Source organism: Aythya ferina (genome assembly GCF_964211825.1).
Source record: "Aythya ferina genome assembly, chromosome: 16".
NCBI classification, from domain to species: domain Eukaryota; kingdom Metazoa; phylum Chordata; class Aves; order Anseriformes; family Anatidae; genus Aythya; species Aythya ferina.
Window position 1 is genome coordinate 3826106 of NC_140315.1, and position 21671 is coordinate 3847776.

Consider the following 21671-nt stretch of genomic DNA (forward strand, 5'->3'; position numbering starts at 1 on the left):
CCCCATTTTTTTTCACACTTACAATGAAGAGCTTCAAAAGACATCACAAATAAAAGTCCCGTATTTTACCTTAATATGTTTCTTGAGACTAAACAAAGTCACAATCTTGGCATATTGTGTTGTACAGACCCTGCCTGCCCTGCCCATTACAGTTCTCCAATGCCTGGACGTTGACCCTATGCCAAGTGGGTGCAGGTGACACAGCCACCTCCTACAGCCCACTTACTGCTGGAGGGTGAATTCGGACCCAAGTATCCCCAAAAGCCCAGCCACGGAGGCTCAGGTGCCTGCTGCACAGGCATGAGCTCCCCACCACCCCCTTACAACCATCAATGGCATTGCCTGGTCCAGCAAAAACAGGAAAAACAAACAAACAAACAGGAAAATGCAAAACTATAAGCAGAACTATGAGTAGCACTTAGGACACCGATAACAGACTTGCCTATTTACTGTCATTAATTACCTGCTGAATTTTCTTGTTGCCTTGCAAAGCATTTCCGTGACAGATGCTTCTCCCTTTCTACAGGCTGTGCAATGATCAGACTGGGGCCATGCCCCAGGTGGCTGCGGGCACAGTGGGGACCTAGGGCATGGATGGTCCTGGCTCAGAGATGGGCAAGCTTCATGCTGAGGAGGTGGGAGCCACACGAAGCATCACTGTCCCTGTCCCTGTCCCCTAGACACTGCTGAGAGCTGTGGTACTGGCTCCTGGCAGTGGTGCGTGGTATGGGGGGAAATTGGGTGTGAAAATGCTCTTTTTGGGTTGGGCTCCCCTCCATCTGTCTGAAACCAGTGCTCTTTCCCCCGCCGCCTCGTGGTGGGCAAAAAGTGGAGGCTCCAATGTGTGGGCGCCGCTTATTTCAATAGTTTCTTGAAGTCGGTGCTTCAATTTATTCAGAGAATAACCTTGTGTGGCCTGTAAGAAAAACCTGTAAGTTTAGGGAAAGTTGGTGTTTCCCCACCTCAGCTCCTGGTAAGCTGCAGCCACCTCCAGCCACGAACGGCAATGCCACTTCTTCCACAGGACCCCTCAGATTAATGTATACTGCATTATCTTGGCTGGTTATAAAGTGTAATTCATATTAACAAGCAAAAAGCTTTGCAAAAAGTGTTCTATTTTCATTGCTCGATGTGCTGCTCGCTTACCTTCTGCCTCTTGCACCGCGAGGAAAGGGGCCAGACCCTGTGGCCACGCTTGTGGGACTGCAAAGGTGAGTGTAGAGGGTGCAGGGAGGAGGAGCAGGAGGAGGTTGTCCTATGGAGGGAGACTGAGCAGAACTGGGTCAAAAGATAATGAACTAGTTGGTTTGATTTATAGGCTTATGGGGTTGGAATGTCTGGATTGCAAATGCTGCAGAAAAATATCCGCTGATTTTTAAAGAAAAGTTTCCAATGGAAGCAGGCTGATTTATTTTTAATCACTCCGACAGTTTTGTTTGACTTAGGTTGCATAAAATGTTCTTAAAATCCTGAACTGTTTAGACAAGCTGAAGTCTGACAGCGTCTCCCTCCTGGCTGGGGAGGGAGCTGCTCCTGTCTGCAGTGCTAGGGGGGCGGCTGCCCCCTGCAGCCCTGGGTATGGCCCCTGGGCACACACCACGACCTGTAGGCCATCGCCATGGCCAACAGCATGCCAGGCATCAAGCACCAGGTGCTCTGGAGCCCATGTTCAGCTCCTGCTGATATAGCCAGGTGTCCGCACGGCTCGGCATCCAGACCAGCAGTGCTGTGGGAAGCGGGCGCCATCGGCTCCTCCTGGCCTCCATCCACCTCCTTCACCTGGTGGTGAGGTTATGGTGATGGGCACAAAGCAAGGCCGTGACTGGGGAATTGTTATTTATTATGCTGCTGCTGTGGCCGGGTGGCTTCAGAGGAGGAGCACACTGAAGTTGGTGCCAGCCTGCAGACAAGGGGAAAGCCCAAGGCAGCAGGAGGGGGAGGCCGAAGGCTCAGAGGGATCCCAGCAGCTGGAGGCCGGGAGCTGCCAGGCCTGCCAGAGGCTGGGGGGGACGAGGGCGGCCAGTAGGAGGGGAAGGCTCATGGCAGAAGCACGCCAAGACCTTCATGGTGGTTACATGAGACAATTGAGTGCCCAGTTCTTGAATAGAAACCTGCAAAGGCCGCCCTTCATGAGGACGGGGTGCGTGCTGCTTGCAGCCGTGTCCTCGCCTGGCTGCGGCCACCGCTCCTGGGTCTGCCGGGGCTGAGCCATCCATCGCCCCTGGGGCTCCTCCAGAAACTCATCTGAGCATGTGTTTGCTCTCTGGGCAGTGAAAGGACAAAGTGACTGGGCGGCTAACTGACCGACCAAGAGAAAAAGAAAGATTGCACCCTCGGTAATTAATAACATACTGGTAACGGTTTGAGTCCCCTTGGGCAGACTTTTACCACATTCCACTTCATACAAGACACATTTCAAATGCTCGTTAATTTACAGAAATTGCATTTTATAGAAAATATGATACAGTGAAATATAAAATGCACTAGGAGCATTTCAAAAATCTATAGAGACGATCTTGCAGCCTAGTATACCCTCTGAAACAACGTCCACTCGTTACCACAAGCTCTCTTCTTCTCATTCTCGCGCTCTCTCGCGTGCACGCGCTCGCTCCCCCCGCCCCCCCGTTTAACTCTTAGCATTCAACTTGAGAATTAATCAAGATATCAAAAAAGCATGATTATCCCCTGGATAATCACCTTCCAGTACTGTGCACATTCTTGGATTTAAATGAAAATATATCTAAGCACTTTTACAATTTTTAGCGAACCCACTGCAAAATCGTCTGCAGAATATAAAACACAGGTAATCCAAGATTTCATAGCACATTAATTAAGTGGCTCATAATCCATTAAATGTGGTTTATATTACACATCCATGCAGTCTAAATCATTTTACAAACATTAGACAGAAACCCACTAGTCCAAATCAGTAAAGGAAAAATGTAATAAAAAAAGCTAATAACTATTTGTTATTGGTTAAACTGACCCTACATATAAACTAGGTAGTATGCTACCATTTATAATACTGATGTTGAATTATGCCTGGATGCTGCAAAACCTCTTGCTTGCTTGGCAATGCTCGAGCATATTAACCACAAGATACTTAACAGGCCCTCGTTGCACTTCTTCTCCAAAAAAAACATTTACTACAGATAGCAGCGCCTACCCATCGAATATAAAGGACACACATTAGCTGAGTTACATGATGCTGTTGAGCTTTGGCTACTGATGCTCCAAGGCATTAATGTCGTTCTAGGCTAGCTCCATACTTACGGATGGCAAAAGTGCTGAGCGCTGGCTTCTGCCCCTCGCGTGCCCCAGCCTGCAGTGGGGCAGTGATGCGCGATAGGCAAAAGACCATCGGCTTTGTGCCTACGGCACCACCGGAAACGTGGGACAGCACCACGTAACCCAGCCGGTATTTACACCACTCGTGGGAGCCAAAACACGCCGATAGCATAAAAACAAACAAATGGGCCTTTGGTCATTTCACGATTTACTTGTAGGGTTTAGGCAAGGGCTGTTGGAGAGTTCTGTGGCAATAACCAAAGGCTTTATCAATGCTATAGTTCTATGCAGCTACATTGAGTGTGACCAGGTTACAGCAGAGCCCCCTAGTCGGTATTTTGCATCTGATAACACTGAATTATATACAACATGATGACTAGTTCACCACCTGCTGAGGCTTAAAGATGGCTGTTAAGATTTCCACTCAAAACATCTCCCCCTCCCGCCCCCCATCCTCTCCACCCCAGAGTGAGTCACCCCCTTAAAAAAAAAAAAAAAAAAAAGGCAAAAAAGAAACAATCTCCACAGTTCCTTTTTGTTAACTCCTTCCCAGCTAGAACTGGCTTAGGGTCACAGGGAGTGCTGCCCAGGATGGTTGTATGTTTGTTTTCATCACTCCTGAGATTGAAGGGAATCTGATACATGCACCAAAAGGCACTTTCAAATATATATATATATATATTTTAAAAACAGTGCTTCTGTTCTAAGAAATTCAAGTTAAGACAGAGTGCCTTTCACTCTCTTTAGTCATAAAGCAGATAAACGAGCAATATCCCAGCTGACATTAAAAAAAAAACAAAAACAAAAACAAAAAAACCTGCAGCAGAGACAAGTGTTCATGCGAGACAGCTCAATATTCTAAAAAAAAAAAAAAATTGAAAAGAAAAAGGAAAAAAAAATAAACCTCCTAAATCACCACTAAAAATAACAATACAGTCAGCAGGGGATATTAATTAAAAAAGCTGCCACATCTGTACAGTTCTTTGCTTCTGCATCGGCTCTTTCTGTTAACATTGTCGTCTGTGGGTTTGTTTTTAATTGTTTGTATTTTCTTCTTCTTCTTCTCTCTCTTTTTTTTTTTTTTTTAAATAAGTGAGGTCAGTTCAATCCTCCTCGCCTCCCCCGTACATGTCCGCCAGTTTCTTGAACCTGGGGCCCCAGTCGTTAAGGTAATCGTAGTCCTGGTCCCCGGAGCTGGAGGAGTTCAGGGAGCTGACGGAGCCGGCGGTGGAGCCGCTGCCCTCGTAGTCAAAGACCAGCAGGGAATCGTAGGGGGGGGCCGTGGGGTCGTTGTCCGCCGCACGCAGGCCCTTGGGGTGGCAAACAGATGGTGTTAGTGCCCATGTTTCATGGTGATGGTGCTGGGGAAGGGTGCTGGGAGGGTTGGGATGCCTGCAGCAAAGCTAAAGGAGGGTGGTTCCTGGGGATCCAAGCAAGTGGGGGCACAACACGCGCCCTCTGCTCTGCATCCAGCAGAGATGTGGGGTGTGAAACACTGGGCAGGGGGTCCCGGGGGAGGCAGAAAAGCATTGCTGCTCCAGCTTGTGCTAAGCGAGTGTGGTGTGGGCAGCAGTCTGGGCCAGCACCAGAAATGGCCTTGGGATACGGAGAAAAAGAATTGCTTTGCTGCAGCCCAGCGCCGGGAAAAGCCGCGTGGAATAGACCTGCAATAAAGAAACCTGGTCTGCGCTCACACGTCCAGAAACTCCAGCCTCAGTGTGGGGAGATGGAGTCCGTCTTACTGCAGCAAACAGCAGCCGGAGCATGCATGAGAGCGAGCCTCCAAGTGCATGTATGTGCATGACTGTGAGCGTGAAGGATGGGCAGGAACAAAGGAAGAAGGCATTTTAGGGAGGAAAATGAGAAAAAGCACAGCAGGAAATTGATATAATAATAGATGTAAATCGCCACAACATTTATTTTTCTGACTTGCAGAATGGATGGTGGTTTTTGTCTCAGAGGAAATAATGCATTGATTGGCTTGCAACCACTCAATCACTCATTTTAAAACTAAAAATGAGGTGAGATGCTAAATTGATAGATATTTGTACAAGTAGATAAAGGAACAGTAATCTAAGGTAAAACAAAGAAACCCTCTCTGATCTGTGATGAATCTCTGTGCTCTGCAAACTCTTTGAGTTTTGATACCAAATAGAGAAGACACAGACTGGTGAAATAATTGCAAGTCCAGAGCCACAAAAGGCACTTCTGGCTTTAGGCAAACCATCCGGCTGTCCGGCCACATGGCAAGGAAATTCCTCCTCTGTCCCCATCCAGACAGTGTATTTACTGACAGCAACTGCAGCACTCAGAGCAATCAAAGGGAGAGCAGGGGCAGGTTATACTGCCTGGATGCTGAAAAGTGTGCTGTTTTTGATATCCACAAACCAGAAATCTCGGGGTTTTTGTTTGCACTTTGGCTTTTATAGGCTTGGAGCCTTTCTTAGACCAAGTCTTGCTTCCTTTGCTCATCGTAATCGTTCCCCGTGCTCTGATCAGACTTCTCATGGGAGGAATAGCATCATTTGGTCCATAAAACAGCCAGGAAAATGTTACACAGCTGATGCTAGCTGGCTGCTCAAGCTTTTAAGATGTGACACAGGACACCCTTAAGAACATACCTCATTTATAAAGTCACCAATATCCCCGGGATGTGGGATTACTGGTCTTATAGGATACTGCGGTTCAGCACCAATAGGCCTCTCATCCACCCTTCTGACTCCAGGTGCCTTGTTCAGCACGTGATCCATGGTCTCTGGCTGCTGGAGCTGGCTTAAATCATAATCCTGTGACAAATGGAAAGGCACGAAGTGAAACCAAGGCTTTTCATTCAGATCACCTACGCTCCTGACATCGCATCAACATACAAAGAAGTTGAGGAGGCTAATCTTTTCTTAGCTCAAGTTCGATGCCAAATCTTGTTCCTGGGTATGTAGCACCTCCATCTAAATTACAGATGAACCTGACCTCTGAGTAGCTCATAAAATTGACTTCATAAGACTGTATCTTAAAACATAAGTTAAATCAAATATTTAAATACCTTTTGAATATTTAACACAGTGTCCAAATCTTTGGGATAAAAAATTAGCTTTGGTTTGCATGTGCCTAGATATGTGCATAAATTTTGGATGAAATACATAATATAATGTAAATACATGGTGTTGGTAGACATATTATTGCAATTACATTTGTACAGAAGTAAAAACATTAAAATGTGTACTGCATTTATGCATGTAGGCCTTTTAAAGTAATTATGTTCTTTCTGCTTGTGAAAAATCCCAGCAGAATAGGTTTCTATCAGGGAATGAGAACCAGGTAATATTCCATTAAAAATGTATTCATGTAGGTAATGGTGTTTTGCTGCTTTTCCTCTGCTGTTATTTTTAACGAATCCTTTCTAAAATATTTAAGCTTACAGTGTAGTTGCCTGAAACCAGATACTTCAGCGAGTTTGAATGTTTATAACAGTACTTTGTTCTACTGGTAAAACTGTTCTTGTGCTCAGATGGGGATGATTGAATCTCCAGGAGCAATATTTATAAATATCTTGTCAGTGACAAGAAAAAAGAAATGCTAATTGCAAGGATTTTTCTGTTGAATAAGAACTTTACAAATTTTGGGTGAAGTCCCTGCCTCGGATCCCTGTGGGGCTCTCACTGTGCTCCCTCGCTTGCTTTTGGGTGCTGGGGGACCTCCAGGGCAGGATGTGCTGTAGTGGCTTGGTCAGTGCCAGCCACTGACCTTGGGACTCCTGGACACCAGCCCTGACTACTACGTGGTCCATTTCAGCAAGAAAAAATGAAGCTGTGACATGATGCAGAGACATCATTTGCATGAACAAAATATTTGAGAGTGTCCTGGGCTCTTATGTTATGTGGGAATAAAATAAAAAAACAGTGACCTAAACACAAGAGGCCAAACTTTGGAATTTTAGCCAAGGAAATACATCCTTAGCAGAGGGACAGCACATCCCCAGAGTGCAGGCCAGGGATGTCTACATGCCACATCAGCAGCGCTGTCTGTAAAAAGAAGCCGCCGCAGAAGAGCTGACGCGTTCGGGCAGACGTGGCTGAGGGCTCTGTCCCCCAGCAAAGCTTTGCCATTACAAGCTCTGTGGTGAGAAAGAAAATCCCCAAATGTATTTAGACATTTCTCACAAACCATGTCCAGAAATTAAAAGAAATTAAAGGCACACCAGGGACCATTAAGAAAATACAGGGGAAGTCAAAAAAGCTTTATGCTCAAGCACACCAAGGCAGGTGCCTCCAGCCACAGGGCTGGGACGGGCGGTAGCCAGTAGTTGGTTTTCCTGAGATCTCTGAAGGGGTATGGGAAAATACATGCCTTTAATGACCAAAACAGAAATATTGCTTGAACATGAGTGTCTGTGGATTGATTTATAACCCCTCCCCAGGAAGCTGGGCTGGGGATAACAAAATCCATGTGGCACCGTGCTCCTGGCATGGTACTGCTTACACAGGAGCATGTTCCAGAAACATGGTGAAAGCCCTGGACCTAGGGTGGCTCTCATCGATGCCCACCCCACACTGGGGAAGCCAATAAGGCTGCCCGGGCATAAACAAGAGGGGATACAGCCCTTTGCAAATACACTAGTGAAAACAATGTGGTTTCTGCCTTTTTTTGAGAGTAGAGATTTCACAGTTACTCTGGCCAAGACCTTCTCACCTGATCTTCTTCTCCACCTCCCTCTTCATCATACTTCAGGATGTTGTCTCTCACGTCATCCTCGGGGTCGATCAGGAGCTGCTTGGTGTGGCGCTCCTTCTCCCGGCGTTTCATCCACACCACGAAGAGCAGCACCATGGCTGTAAGAGTGAAGGAGCTGGGTGAGCCGGGATGTCCCAGGCTGCATGGGTCAGAGCGTGGTGGCACCTCCTAACACCTCGCCTGCGCTCTTCTGCTGTGGAAGAGGCTGGCTGCTAGTTGAGAGGCACGTCCCCTGGGTTTATGCAGCCACCAGGTGAGGGAATAAATACCCCTCTTGGAGTAGCAGCCCCATTTTATGAAGACAAAGCATACACTGATGTTAAAGGCTAATGATGTTTTGAATAATTTCCCATGCAAGAATCCTCTGCACATGTCAGCGTGTGCCGAACAAATGTTGAATGAACTGCATATGTTGCAACTTACAGTAGATTGCAGACCACGATGAGTTTGGGGAAGAAACTTCACTGACTGCTAGTAAGAGGAAAAAAATGTTATCCTCTTGCATGTTCTAATGTATAAGGGAGAGATCAGTGAGAGCTGTAAATGCTGTGACAGGCCTCCTCCAAACAGTTCTTTAAGCTCCATCACGAATGCTGATTGAGCTGATGTTTATCAGAAGTAAAACACACAATCAAAGGAAAAGAAAAAGGCAAGTGTGAAAACAGCAGCTTTCTGAAGACATTTGATCTAAATCCTGAGTTTTCTACAAGAAGCATAAAATAAAAACAAAGGAAAGAGAGTTGCAGAGCTGCTGAGAAGCAAACAGGGACAGGCAAATGAACAGCACCTTTGCACTAGTGGTGGTCTTTCCAGCATGCACACTGATGTCAGCTCGGGTTGTAAGCCCTGGCCTTGGCAGTCATCCTGCTGAGCTGTCTGTAGTTTGCTAAGGAAGACTGATTTGGGGAGACTGGGTAATGCCGGGTTGTGTAATTTGATTTATACTCGCTCATATTCTTCTTTGGTAAGTGAGGGTGGCTTTCTAAACTTCTAAAATCATATTAGCCAGGCATGAGCATATGCATTTTACCATCGACTTGCAAAGCAGATCTAAGATCACGGGAAACCCTTTCAGCTTTGCAGAAGGGAGAGCAAATCTGGTTATCACACAGCAAACCTCTTCAGCCATCAGCATTTGCATGCCAGGCCCTGGCTAATCTCTCAGTACAGTAACAGAGAGAAATGAACTGTTGCATTTTGAGGAAGTTTTCTACGCTTTAACAGCTTTACCCAAAGGGAGCTGGCTCCCTGCTCCATAACCACCTTCTTCAGATGGCCACAGCCCACAGGCTGTGGGCTCCATAAGACCTCCTCTATGTAAGTTGCTTTGGGAACTTTATATTCCACTAATGCAAAGCAACCAGACCTTGTCTTCTCCAAGAACTTGTTGAGTTGCCAGCTTTCATCCTCATCCTCAGTAGCTGTGAGAAATGCAACAAAAACTGAAGCTACACCTCCTGGTGTCTGCTTTCCCCTCTGTTCCCCATGTGAGCTGTGGTGCTTGAAATCAGCAGGAGAAGGGAGAGACAGACAGACAGTGTAGCTGGGAATGGGTGGCTTGGCTTTATCTCACCAGGGTTAACCTCAACCATGCCAAATCAATGCAGCCAACACAAGGAAACCCAAGTAGGATGGAAGATCCCAGACCATCACTGTGCTGTTAGCTGCATGAGGAGAACAAGCAGCTGCTGTTTCCCACCATCCCCTATTTTATTTCCCCTTGCCTCCTCCTGGAGCACGTAGGGCAAGCAGAGGGGAGCAGCTCAAGGCCTCCTGGACCGTGGGGGCTCAGGCGGGCAGCCCAGCTGGCAGCCTCCGCCACAGGGGGAGGTGGTTTAGGTGGATCTGAGTTTTTCCTCCCAGCACCAAAGCGTTTATACCCAACAGGAATTCACTGAAGAGAGCAGAAGAGGACTGGACAGCTAATTACCGCCATTGTGTGCCAACTGGCTGCCATCCTTGCCTGCTAGCTAACAGAATTGTTTTCAGATAGTTCAGCATTTCTTTAATGCTTATCCTAGATCTATTCAGGAGACAAAAAAGAAAAAGGGAAGAAAATGTAACTCTTATCTGCAATATAAAACCTCAGCTATTTAGCAGACTATTGAAGTCCTTTTCTCGTCTTTCCTTTTCAAGTCTCTCACAACAAGATACCTGCCTAGTCCACAAAGACAATATTATAATGGTTACCAGTTTTTTTTTTCCCTTTATTTTTTTCAAATGCTACTTTTTCATGCACTTGTGGAAAAAACTGTGCCATTAACGCCTTTACAGCTACCTTGAAAAAAACCAAGACCTTCAAAGTGTCAATAGCGGATGTAGTGCACTCTCCTTCCTTTTATTCACTCTGCAGAATGGGAAGTGCTATTACTGCTGTTAGACCCATTTTCACTCTGCATGTAGTTTTTCTTGAAATCTATTGTCTTCACCCTTCACAATTTTTTATTGCATTGCTCTTCTCCTAAATGTGTTATTCGTGCAGCTAATACATCAGGTATTAGGAAGAAGAAAAAACCTTTGAGCAAAGGTAAAGGCAGAAACTTCCTTCACCTGAGCAACCTCAGATCTGTCCCCTTGCTGCTCCTTTCTTTTAAAGCCATCAAACTTTGACCTGCTGACTCTAAAATGGACAAATAGCACAAAAAAGAGTCCTATCTGCCTTTTTGCAGGCTTTTGTTCAGAGGTCACGATATAAAATAGATACAAAGGCGGCAAAACACTAGAAGGATGTAGCTGAAAAACTCCGTTCATCGCAAATTACATTTTTCATCACTGATACAGTGCTTTGCAGCTCTTGAAGATAAAAAAAAAAAGTCAATTAGAATTACAATGAATGTAAAAATAAGCTTTTGTAATAAAACCCATAATTTAAAAAGGGATAATGTATCTGCGAATGAAAAGAGGAATCTCTTAAATCAAATGTCCTTCAGCTGATGTTAATTTCAGTCAATAGGATTTTCAACCGCTTAAATCATATTTTAGGACTGGATTTAAACAAGGGAAGCAAAAAGAAGTCCTGTGTTTTATTGTCTCTGGGACCTGTGGTGCAAACTTTTCCCGTGCCCTCATCCTTAAAGTTAGGAACTGATCTTCCATGGGGTGGTGAAGCCCGCAGAGCATCAGTGCATAGGCACATAAGCATGCCTGCAAGCCCTGCTGTAGAAAACGTGTTGGGAACTGATGAAAGCCACTCCTTTTTCAAGGTGTGCAATTGCAGGTGCCCACATTCACAACAAATGTGCATGGTGAAGGGGACAGCCTCAAACATTTCGCTGCTGGGACCCCACATCCAAGAAAGGGCAGAAAGCGTGCATCAGAGCTGTGCACAGGGATGTCTGCACCTGCTTGGATGGGCTGGACGAGGAGTTGGGGGGCTGCACAGCCACAGGCACCAGCTTTGCTGCTCCCTCTCCAGACTGGTAGGGTAAATCAATTATATGACTGTGTATTCCATCGCTGGCCCAGGAGGATGGATGTTTGCCCAGAGATGACCCATTCTCTTAATGTACCATATCGTATCTGCATTAGGTGACATTTGTAGCATACGTTGCTCTGTCTGTTCTCTGTTTAAACACATTGGGGGTAAAAATTAAATGTGATTTAACACCATAACTCCCATTAGCTTTAATGGGAGTCCCATGGTTTCATCCTGTGTTTCTTGATGAATATTTACCTCATTGTTCATTTCAGAGCTCATTTTTATCTATCCCTACTGTGCCAACTCCTGCTTGAAGTTATAATGATATCATTTTTATTTTTAAATGTGCGCACACATGGTTATTGGCAATGCTCATGAAAGCCCGGGACTAATAGCATTGCTGGGCAATCGGGAGGGCTGTGCCTCTGCCTTGGCTGACAGCACCCCCAGCCCTTGAGCTCTCCCTACAAACCAGGAAGATCCTTCCTCTGCAAACACTAACAATCCACCTCGATTCTCCAATCCCTCGCAATTTTACAAGCAATAGGAATAACTACCATTTTTTTTTTTTTTTCCCTTTGCATTGAACAACTGGAAAATCACAGCTGTGCACTGGCTCTGGCAGGGACCAGCTGGACTCCCATAAGTGGTGCATCTGGAACTGGGAACCAGTAAATCCACAGTCACATAGGGACAGGCAGTGCCCCGAGATCTGCGGGGCATTCTGCCACAGGACTGGGGACAAGTCATTCAACTTTTTTTCTGCAGAACGGGGAGAATCGTATCACACTCACTACCTACAGGATGTTGTCAGATGCAATGAATGTTTGTAAAGTTCCTGGAAGTCCTAGAAAGAGAAGTCTGGCACACGCAGTCCATGGTCCAGCTCTCGCTTTGCTGACACTGCACTGAAGGAGGTTGGAATGCAGATAAATGAATCCTCACCCGCAGCACAAAGCTCACAGCTCTGCCCTTTTCATGGAGCTTGTGAAAAATACAGCATATAATGGGACCAAGGGGAACAGGACGGGAAATGTGACACTTCCCAGCAGCGTCACCCCCTGCGGCACTTACTTAGTAAAATAATGATGCAGATCAGGATGGCAATGATGGCTCCCGTGCCCAGTCCCGCGGCAGCTACTGCCCCGATGGTGGTGCAGTCGCCGTTCTCATCGCACGGGCACACCTTCACTTTGATCACGGACGTGTTGTACAGGGGAGGGTTTCCCGAGTCTGTCACGATGATCGGCACGTCGTACACACCGGCTTCCAGGTACATGATTCGTAAGCTGAGCTGGGCGTAATCTCCTGGAGAAATCAAGACAGGCAGATGGATGGCAGACACTGGCAGAGCCCTGCAGCCGTACTCATGCGGGCAGTGCTCCTCTGTCAGAGCAGGCTATGGAGTCCAGAAGAAGAGGCTGCCAATACCACACTTGGGCCCCAATGCTCAGTCAGCAGTCAGCCTGTGCTTTGTAAACTAAAGCGTGTCTCCGTCACCACGCTAACATACCTTGGTGCCATTTGCAAACCCCATTGCATGCATTTAAAATGGAAGGAAATGCCAAAAATGAAGCACGAGTGGTGGTCCCCTGGTCTGGGCTGCACCTGGCCTCTTTGCAGGCTCTCTGCTTGCCCACCCTCCCTCCCTGGGGCTCTAGGGAAGCCCAAAACCCATCGAGGACATGCTCAGCCATGTAATCCTCCTTGTGTTCCTTCCCATTGCAGCACCAGAGCTGGGGGCTCAGCCCCAAACCACGAGGGCACAAGGCTGGCAGAAGGTGCCAGACCTCGGCGAGAGGGAGCAGCTTTGAAGACAAAACCAGCCCGAGGCTCCAGGATGTTTTCAATCCTCTGCTGAAACTACCAATCAGAGAAGCAATTAGGGCCAATTGTGGTTGCATGCTGCAATATAAAAATCCTTCACATACTGGTAATCTTCACACTTACCTAGCCCTCCTGGTTCCATGGTAAATTAAAAGGCTGCCTTTATGCAATTATGGTCAGAGAAATGAACATTGATCCTGATTGTGGCTTATGACAATTACACTGGAACATAAGGAAGACTGATAATAGCTTTTTTCCCCTTGGCCATTATGGATGATTTATACTCTGTTCAGTACTGATAACCGTTCATAATTATGAACTGCATTAAAAAAAGCCAAGTGCCAAGGCTCTTAGAGTTATGCTGCAGGTCTGATACAAATCATTTCTGATTAACTATCTTGTCTATAATGTCAGCTATAATGTGCTTTAAAAAATAAAAATCAGATAAAAAAAGTAGGAAAGTTTGGAAGTTTGAAACCACACGTGGCCTCATTAGCAAATCAGAGTCCAAATGTCCTCAGGATTGCCTGCCCCATTTACCATTCAGCCGTGTTATGGTCCAGTTCTTCCTCACCGCAGATGGCACACTTGGCAGCTCGAAGACAAAGGGCCCAACGTTTGGATCGATGTCAGCATCTGCGGCTGTTATGTTGATGACATTCAGGTTCGGCTTTTCACAGATCTGTGCTTCCTTTGGCAGGAGCTCAGGAGCATTATCGTTGATGTCGATTAGGTAGATCTGCAGCGTGCCAGTGCCGCTGGCTGGGGGTATACCTGAGTGGGAGAGGCAGAGCTGAACAAGGACCAATGACCATCACCTGGGAAGCAGTGGGTGCAACAACACCACAGGCCAGCCCCCTCTCTGCCTTCCAATTTTGATAAATCAGGATTTTTCTCCCTCCCTCCTTGGACCTTACTAGGGACATGCTGCACTTTCATGGTCCCTTGCTTTAAGAGGCATTACTAAAACTTCCCCAAGCCTCCTAATGGTGCTGTTTTTTTGCTCCAGCAGAACATGGATGTTCAGCTCTGCAGATTTGTAGCCTACAGCAATGTCTTTAGTCAAATTCTAAAAATACAAGGAGGTGACGCCAGACTGTTAGTGTAAATTTTGGTAACTGTTGCTCTGAAGAGGAAAATAACATCTGAAAAAATAGCTAAAAGGAGGAAGAAGAGGGCTTGAAAGAAAAAAATAAATGGTGTAATCCTTTAGTTAACATTCACTGTGGCACTGGCTAGCCAGTTTGTAAATTAGCAGACTACTACACTGCTTCAAAGAAGGTCCACCTCTACAGCCCATCTCACAGTAAGTCCTAGCTTTAGCGAAAGGTCCTTGCTCAAAGCCTACAGAGTGAGCCAACCATCACCAAACATGTTGGGCTGCTATTAACCCATGGCAGCAACAGTACGTCCCAATATAGGGTTCTTCTGTGATTCTACATTTGTCCCAACCACCGGGGATGCTACAGCACAACAGTTTTGGTTCTCCAATCTCTTGCTGGTGAAGAGCCACATTTGGCTGACTGGTGACCAGTTACCCAAAGTAAGGCCCTCCCTGGCATGAAAGAAGAGCCTTTCCAGAAATGGTGTGGTATTTTTAAATTTTCTCCCCATGCATACATCCAGCAGCTCTGCTCAGGCTTGCCCACTGCCTCCCTTTTCAGGCAGCTTTCCTTCAGCAATTCTTTTTTAAGTTTGTATTTTTAACTCTGGCTCTTCTTCCCAGTGCTGGATACAAAGCTACACAAACCATCCCCTCGCTAGACTTTCAAACATTGCTTCTGCATCCATGGGCTTTCCTGCCTATATTCTTCTCCTTTCTGCTTCCTTTTTTTAAGGGAGCCTTGAAAACTCTGAAGGAGCCCTGGAAATCCTTCTTTCATGATTCCTACATTAGCTCTTCACTCATTGATCTCACCCTTTCATCTTGTAAGCACTGGGTAGGTCTCCCTCTAAAACAATGTCTTTGATCAGCCTTGAAAGTTTCTGGAGAGACAGACAGCTCACCAGGATACCGGGGCTGAACAAGAAAAGAGACTTCTGGGACCAAGAAAAGTGATTGCGCTATTTTCATGTTGCCTAGAGTATCTTCTGGGATGAATGCAAGGCCCCCACACATCCACAGCTTCTGAGATAGGTTGAAAGCAAACTAGCAGTCCTGAGAAACTCTAACTTGCATGTGGCTGAAATACCCTGCAATCTCTTCACACACAAATGCAGTTTTGTGTGAGTATCTGGGTATCGCTGTGCTCAGGTTCTGGGTATTTCCTGAGTGCAATTCTGGGCCAGGCTCAGGAAAAATAAAAATTAAAAAAAGCAAAGTTTTGATGTCCAATTATTGCAAACCAAGTAACATTTTGTATAATTTCAGCTGTTATGTGGAGAGAGCAAGGGTGTGGACAGAGCAGGTACTGATGTATTACAAGGGATCCTTGGACTTTATGCCTAAGAGATGTAAACTAGCACAGTGCTACTGGCTTCAGTGGAGAAATTGGTTCATTGCCTGGAATTAAGATTGAAATAGTAATGAGAATATATATTATTTTTTTTAAAAAAGGGAACATACCACTCCTACTTCTACACTTAACTGCTGTATTCCAGGGAGTATTTGGCTAAACTGCTTATCACACACTGAAAATAGCAAAAAGAACTTGAGGAAACAAGATGCTTCTGCTGCAAGAAAGAAAGAAAAATCCCCACCAAAACACCCAAACCAAAGCCTTTCTTTGATGAGTACATGGTGCCGGAGAAGCTGGAACTTGGGAGAGATGTGAGAGTCTATTAGTCTAGATGAAACTTTTGCTGTTATCCTAAGCACTCCAGACAGAATTTTAAATAAGGTGTTGCTTTATGTGCATTTTAACAGTTGCAATATACCAGTAATAGATTAATTTTTCAGAATAACAGATTTATGTAGGTCCTCACTTTCTGAGCTGCTGAATGATGGATGTGGAGGTGCTGATGTTGAGATGCATCAGCACCAAATCCAGGGAAAGGGGTTAACTCCACATCCCCTTGTACTAAATGCTCTGGCTTTGCAACGTCAGATGCTGAGTTTTAATTTGATGGGTTCAAGCTCTACCACTGCTTTTGTGTATAGCCTCAGCCAACTCATTTGATCCATTTTGCCCTGGGAATCTCGCAGACAAACGCTGCCAGAACTCATGGGGCTATTTTGGGTTTCACTGCCCCAGCTGCCTTCACAGGGAAGAAGGTTAGGATGGGCCCACACCAGCCCTACCACTGATGGCACCAAGGTGGAGTAAAATTTGCTGCTTGGTACTGCTGCTTAGCACCCAAACTCTTCTATGACTTTGTCTTGCCCCTGTGACTCAGGATGCAATTAAGTTGGAAAATCCCAACCAACAAAGATTTTGTTAGCCCTGAAAGCATTCCCATATCTACTTATAGCAGACACAGCATCCACCAGCCTGAGGGATGGCAACAGCTAACACAGAAACCAGCCTGAAGCACCTACAGGGTATGAACAACACACTTAGGTGCCCACAGCCAAGCCTAGACTTAATTCTGTTGCTGAAGCATAACTCAGGTTCGGTTTGAGCACCCAGCACCCTGAGGGGAAAGGCGAGGGTGGGAGAGGGGGAAGAAAGCCTTCTGCTTGCCCAGGGAAGCTGCTGCAGCAGCAATGGACTGCTTGCCCTCGAGTGAGGCCAGCACTGAGGTTCACATTGCTAATTTGGCCAAAAGTGCTGTGTGATCTTTAATGAGTAGAGAAGATCAAGCCTTAAGTTCTCCGTGAGAAGATCTGTATTGGTCTCAGTGACTTTGATAATAAAGTACACCAGCATCCAGATGCTCTGATGATGGCTGGACATTTCAGAAATGGTAACAGACAGAGAGAGACTAGCACTGATGACAGACAGACACCTTTCATGAAAGCCATAGCAGTTCAATGGATTGGCTTATTTTTAATACCCTCCTGCCATCCCCTGCAATTATTTCTGGTTTCCCAGTGGAAGGCTTCCTGAATGCTCTGATCAGTGCCTTTGGGACGATTACCAGGACCAGTGTGTTCAACAGCCCTTGGAGATCACATCCCTTTGATATTTTTTTAAGTTCAGGCTACACCACTACACTGAACTCCCCAAATCGATTTTCCGTTTGCCCTCCCTTTCCCTTAATAACACTCTCTGTATACTGTGCACATTTAATTTACTCCAGCAATTTCCCGTCCCACTTTCACATTTTTGACCATAAAAACCTGGGGAAAAGATAACTTATACTGACAACTCTGTCAGGGCATCATTTCTCTTAATGCATCACATTAGAGTCTTATTGAAGCATGAACAATGTGAAGCCTGGGCTCACCGTTGTCAGCCGCCAAGAATGTGGCCTCGTAGACATTATTCTTAATGTAGTCTGACTCTCGATCAAGGACAGCAGCGGTAGTGATCTGACCATTTGTGGCATTAATGTTCAGCCAGTTTGCAGGATCTGACAGCTTAGAGTATCTACAGAGAAAGGAAATAAATACATGGCAGTCTTTTCACTGACATATCCTTAATATTGCTTGAAATAAGGTTTTTCTGGACTCCTGACCCATGATTCAAAGGACCTTTAGATAACTGGTTTTGTTGACAAACAAAATGCTAATTGAGTATCCGGTTTTTGACCTCCACAATTATTCAATTTTTCTATTTCTTTCATTTTAAAGGTTTTCCTTTCTGCTAAGTGCCACTTACACGCCAGCTTCCTCCTACTGGGAGTGGATGTAGCCTGAGGACTCTGCAGCCAAGAAGAAATGGGGTCTGCAATGACCACTGCATATGTTTGCCTGAGTTAGAGGACAGATTCTTGCTCTATATTGCTCTTCATAAAGTAGCTCGTGCTCTAAATCCATGGACATTCCTGTTTTCTGCTGCTTACAAATAAACAACAGGTTGGGAAATAGCATGTGGGAAGAATGGCAGTTTTCAGATATGTTAAACACTGTTTTGGCCACGCCACTCCTTTGTATCAGAATCACATCCTCAGGAGTATAACAGGAACTCACAGCTCTATTAAGGCATGGACCAAAGGCTGAAGCCTCTCCTGAAGTATTTTATATGGCTTTGATACAGCGGGTGAGGTGGTGCTATGCACAAGGGACGTTTGCAGAGAACAGCAACAAGGAGATGGCTGGAAGGGCCAAGGGGCACATTTGTAAGAGTGCTCCCCATGGGCAGCAACGTGGGGCTGTGAGCAGGAATAGATGCTTGAGGACAGAGCCCTTATTTGACACCAGTGATCTCAGGATCAACAAAGTCCAAAAGCACAAGGAGAAGCCTTCTGTGGGACCAGGGAGTAGAGACAATCTAGTTTCTGGACCAACATGTTCTGTTTACCTTTCTCACTTGCTTTCTTGCTTCCATTTTCTTCCTTGCTTTGGATTTCTACCTCTGTTCTATAAGGCTTGAGTTGAGATGGACACTTATCACCTGTGGTTCAACTGGAAGCTAATAAATGGCCAAGCTATAAATCACTGAAATAAGCACACGAAAGATGAGCTTATTTTATGAGTAACTCAGACCTGCTGATGGTTTGATATTATTTTTTTTGTCTTTATATATGCAAGCAGGAGAACCTCCAGCTGCTGGTGAGTAACCATTTCCAGAAATGGGCCGTTTGAAGCTGAAACTCAAAGTGAAACTTGAGCTGTGTGAATCCATGTGAGCAGGAAAGCAACAGCACAGCTGCACAAGCCCCTGCCAAAGGAAAGAATTACATTTCATGGAGCTAGACTCTTTGGGATGTTTTCATTTCTTTTTAATATCATTGCTGTAAGTCTCTTGCCCTTTCACTGCTAAATGACCAGGGATCCAGTTTCAAAGCTGGCTTTGTGAATGCATCTGTGGCTAATGAGGATAACTTGAGGTGTGACATTGGCCATGCCAAGCTGTGCCTTACTGGAGATGCTCCTGCTTCCTTACCTTGTATTTGTAAAAACTCCACTTTATCAAAGACTATTTAAAGCACGGCTCTGAAAACAGTGTGCAAGGCTATAACAGCTGGACCAGCTCTCTGAGAACTGCTCACCATGGATCCATAGGATTAGCTTTTAGGGTATCTTTTTTTTCCTAATTTACCAGTGCCAATGATGAAGGAAAAACAAAGTACCTTTGGATAGCTACAGGACCCTAGCAGCATCCTGCTGCCTCTTGCAAAGCCTTGGCATCAGGCTGCCCTGATGAAAAGAGGGTAAGAGAGACTGTGCTTTTGTTTGGAAACAAAGCACTCCTGGATTCACAAAACATGTGTCCTGGGAGCACTGCGAAAAATCAGCTCAAGTAATTTGCTGTTCGTATTTACAGCAAGTCTTACAAGAGCCTGCACAGGCACTGTGCGATCCCAGGAAGGGCTCAGCAGAGCCAGTCCTACCCCCTGAAATGGTGGATGCTTGTTTGGGGTTACAGACTGACCACCTCTGGATCAGGCACCTGGGGCGCAATAACCCCAAGCAGAGCTACAGGCTGGGAGAGGAATGGTTGGAAAGCTGCCAGGCAGAGAAGGACCTGGGAGTGATGGTGGACAGTCGGCTGAATATGAGCCAGCAGTGTGCTCAGGTGGCCAAGAAGGCCAACGGCATCCTGGCTTGTATTAGGAACAGCGTGACCAGCAGGGCTAGGGAGGTGATCGTCCCCCTGTACTCAGCTCTGGTGAGGCCGCACCTCGAGTACTGTGTTCAGTTTTGGGCCCCTCGCTACAAGAAGGACATCGAGGTGCTTGAGCGGGTGCAGAGAAGGGCGACGAAGCTGGTGAGGGGCCTGGAGAACAAGTCCTACGAGGAGCGGCTGAGGGAGCTGGGCTTGTTCAGCCTGGAGAAGAGGAGGCTCAGGGGTGACCTTATTGCTCTTTACAGATACCTTAAAGGAGGCTGTAGAGAGGTGGGGGTTGGCCTGTTCTCCCACGTGCCTGGTGACAGGACGAGGGGGAATGGGCTTAAGTTGAGCCAGGGGAGTTTTAGGTTAGATGTTAGGAAGAACTTCTTTACAGAAAGGGTTGTGAGGCATTGGAACAGGCTGCCCAGGGAAGTGGTGGAGTCACCATCCCTGGAAGTCTTCAAAAGACGCTTAGATGTACAGCTTAGGGATATGGTTTAGTGGAGGGCTGTTAGCGTTAGGTTGGAGGTTGGACTCGATGACCTTGAGGTCTCTTCCAACCTAGAAAATTCTGTGATTCTGTGATTCTGTGATTCAGGGGAGCATTCAGCCAGAAAGAAACTGCTCTCTCCTGTGAAGAACCAGACTTCCTATGGACATCAGGGAAATAAAGACTCTTCAAAGGGCAATATTTCAAGAATAAAAGGAAAACTGGCTTGTTAGTTAGGAGGGTCTCTCTCCTTAGAAGTCGCAATACCTGTCTAAAGACAACAAGACGAGGCAGTGAATAAACAATCATTTTCTAGACCAGACAGTGCAGTGGCAGGTGAAATATTTCAAACTCTTCCTGACACAAAATGTCACAACTGATGTAGGTTTAAGAGGCCTCTGCTGTGGTCACATAGTATGCTCACACTGTGCTTTTAAAGCTAGGCTGAAGCTAAAGCCTCCATAAGCAACACCAGACATAATGAAAAATCCCAGTCACTGCATCTGGAAATCTAGCCCTAGCCCCTTCTGTGCCTCAGTTTCCCCTCCGTAAAACAGAAATAACAAAGCTGTCTTTTCCCATATTGTGTTTATGAAGTGCAAAATCAACATAGGTCAACAATTTTATGACAAAGCAGTGAAAAAACATTTCATAAAATGTAGCCTTGATCCCTGTCTCTGTAATGACACAGGGACCCCTGCTAGTGACTGGTTTCATGGGAAGCTGAGAACTGCCCTTTTGCTATCCAGTAACATGGGATCCCATTCTGCCTGCCCTCCTGGACCAGAGCCTGGCTTTCAGAGGGAGGATCAGATGTTCACCAGCTTGTGGGGTGTTCTGTGAACACTCGACTGGGGCTGCAAGTACCTGCCAGGTATTTAACAGATACCACATCAGTTAGTTCACAAATTCAATTTCAGCTCCTGCTGAAATTCCCCTCGTGTACATGAGCTCCTGTGGCTGGCTGGTCTCCCACCTTACTGCTTGCTGCATGAAGCGATCAGGATCCACAGCGGAAAACGTTGTCAGGACTGTCCCTGTGGGCACCCCTTCCTCCAGTCTGATCAGCTTGTGGTTCGTTGGGAAATACGGTGCTTCGTTGACGTCTGTAACCGAAATGGTGACTCCTGCTGTCGACTGGAAGGACATCTGGATTCCACTGGCCAGGGGAGCTTGGTTTGATACCATCACTGTCAGCATGAAAGCTCTGTTCATCTCGTAATCAACTGCCTAAAACAAACAAACAAGCAAGAATTGAGCCAAGCAGAGAACAAATTCAACCTTCTGGCTGAAAGCTGCAAGATTTAGACGGTGGATGATA

The 21671-nt window shown here is 46.0% G+C and overlaps 1 protein-coding gene across 8 annotated transcripts in view; it reads right to left on the minus strand.

The window, feature by feature from the left end:
• Window positions 1-4288: 4288 nt before the first annotated feature.
• Window positions 4289-21671, minus strand: part of CDH4 (cadherin 4) — a 663903-nt gene continuing 646520 nt past the window's right edge. For all 8 annotated transcript variants that reach the window (XM_084537932.1, XM_084537933.1, XM_084537931.1 and 5 more), the window contains 7 exons: window positions 21327-21580; window positions 17591-17733; window positions 13802-14035; window positions 12509-12742; window positions 7975-8114; window positions 5910-6074; window positions 4289-4598 (listed from right to left, as the gene is read on the minus strand). In XM_084537932.1, coding sequence (XP_084394058.1) covers window positions 4392-4598; window positions 5910-6074; window positions 7975-8114; window positions 12509-12742; window positions 13802-14035; window positions 17591-17733; window positions 21327-21580 — 1377 coding nt within the window. In that variant the 3' untranslated portion in view covers window positions 4289-4391. The remainder of the gene's footprint in view (window positions 4599-5909; window positions 6075-7974; window positions 8115-12508; window positions 12743-13801; window positions 14036-17590; window positions 17734-21326; window positions 21581-21671) is intronic.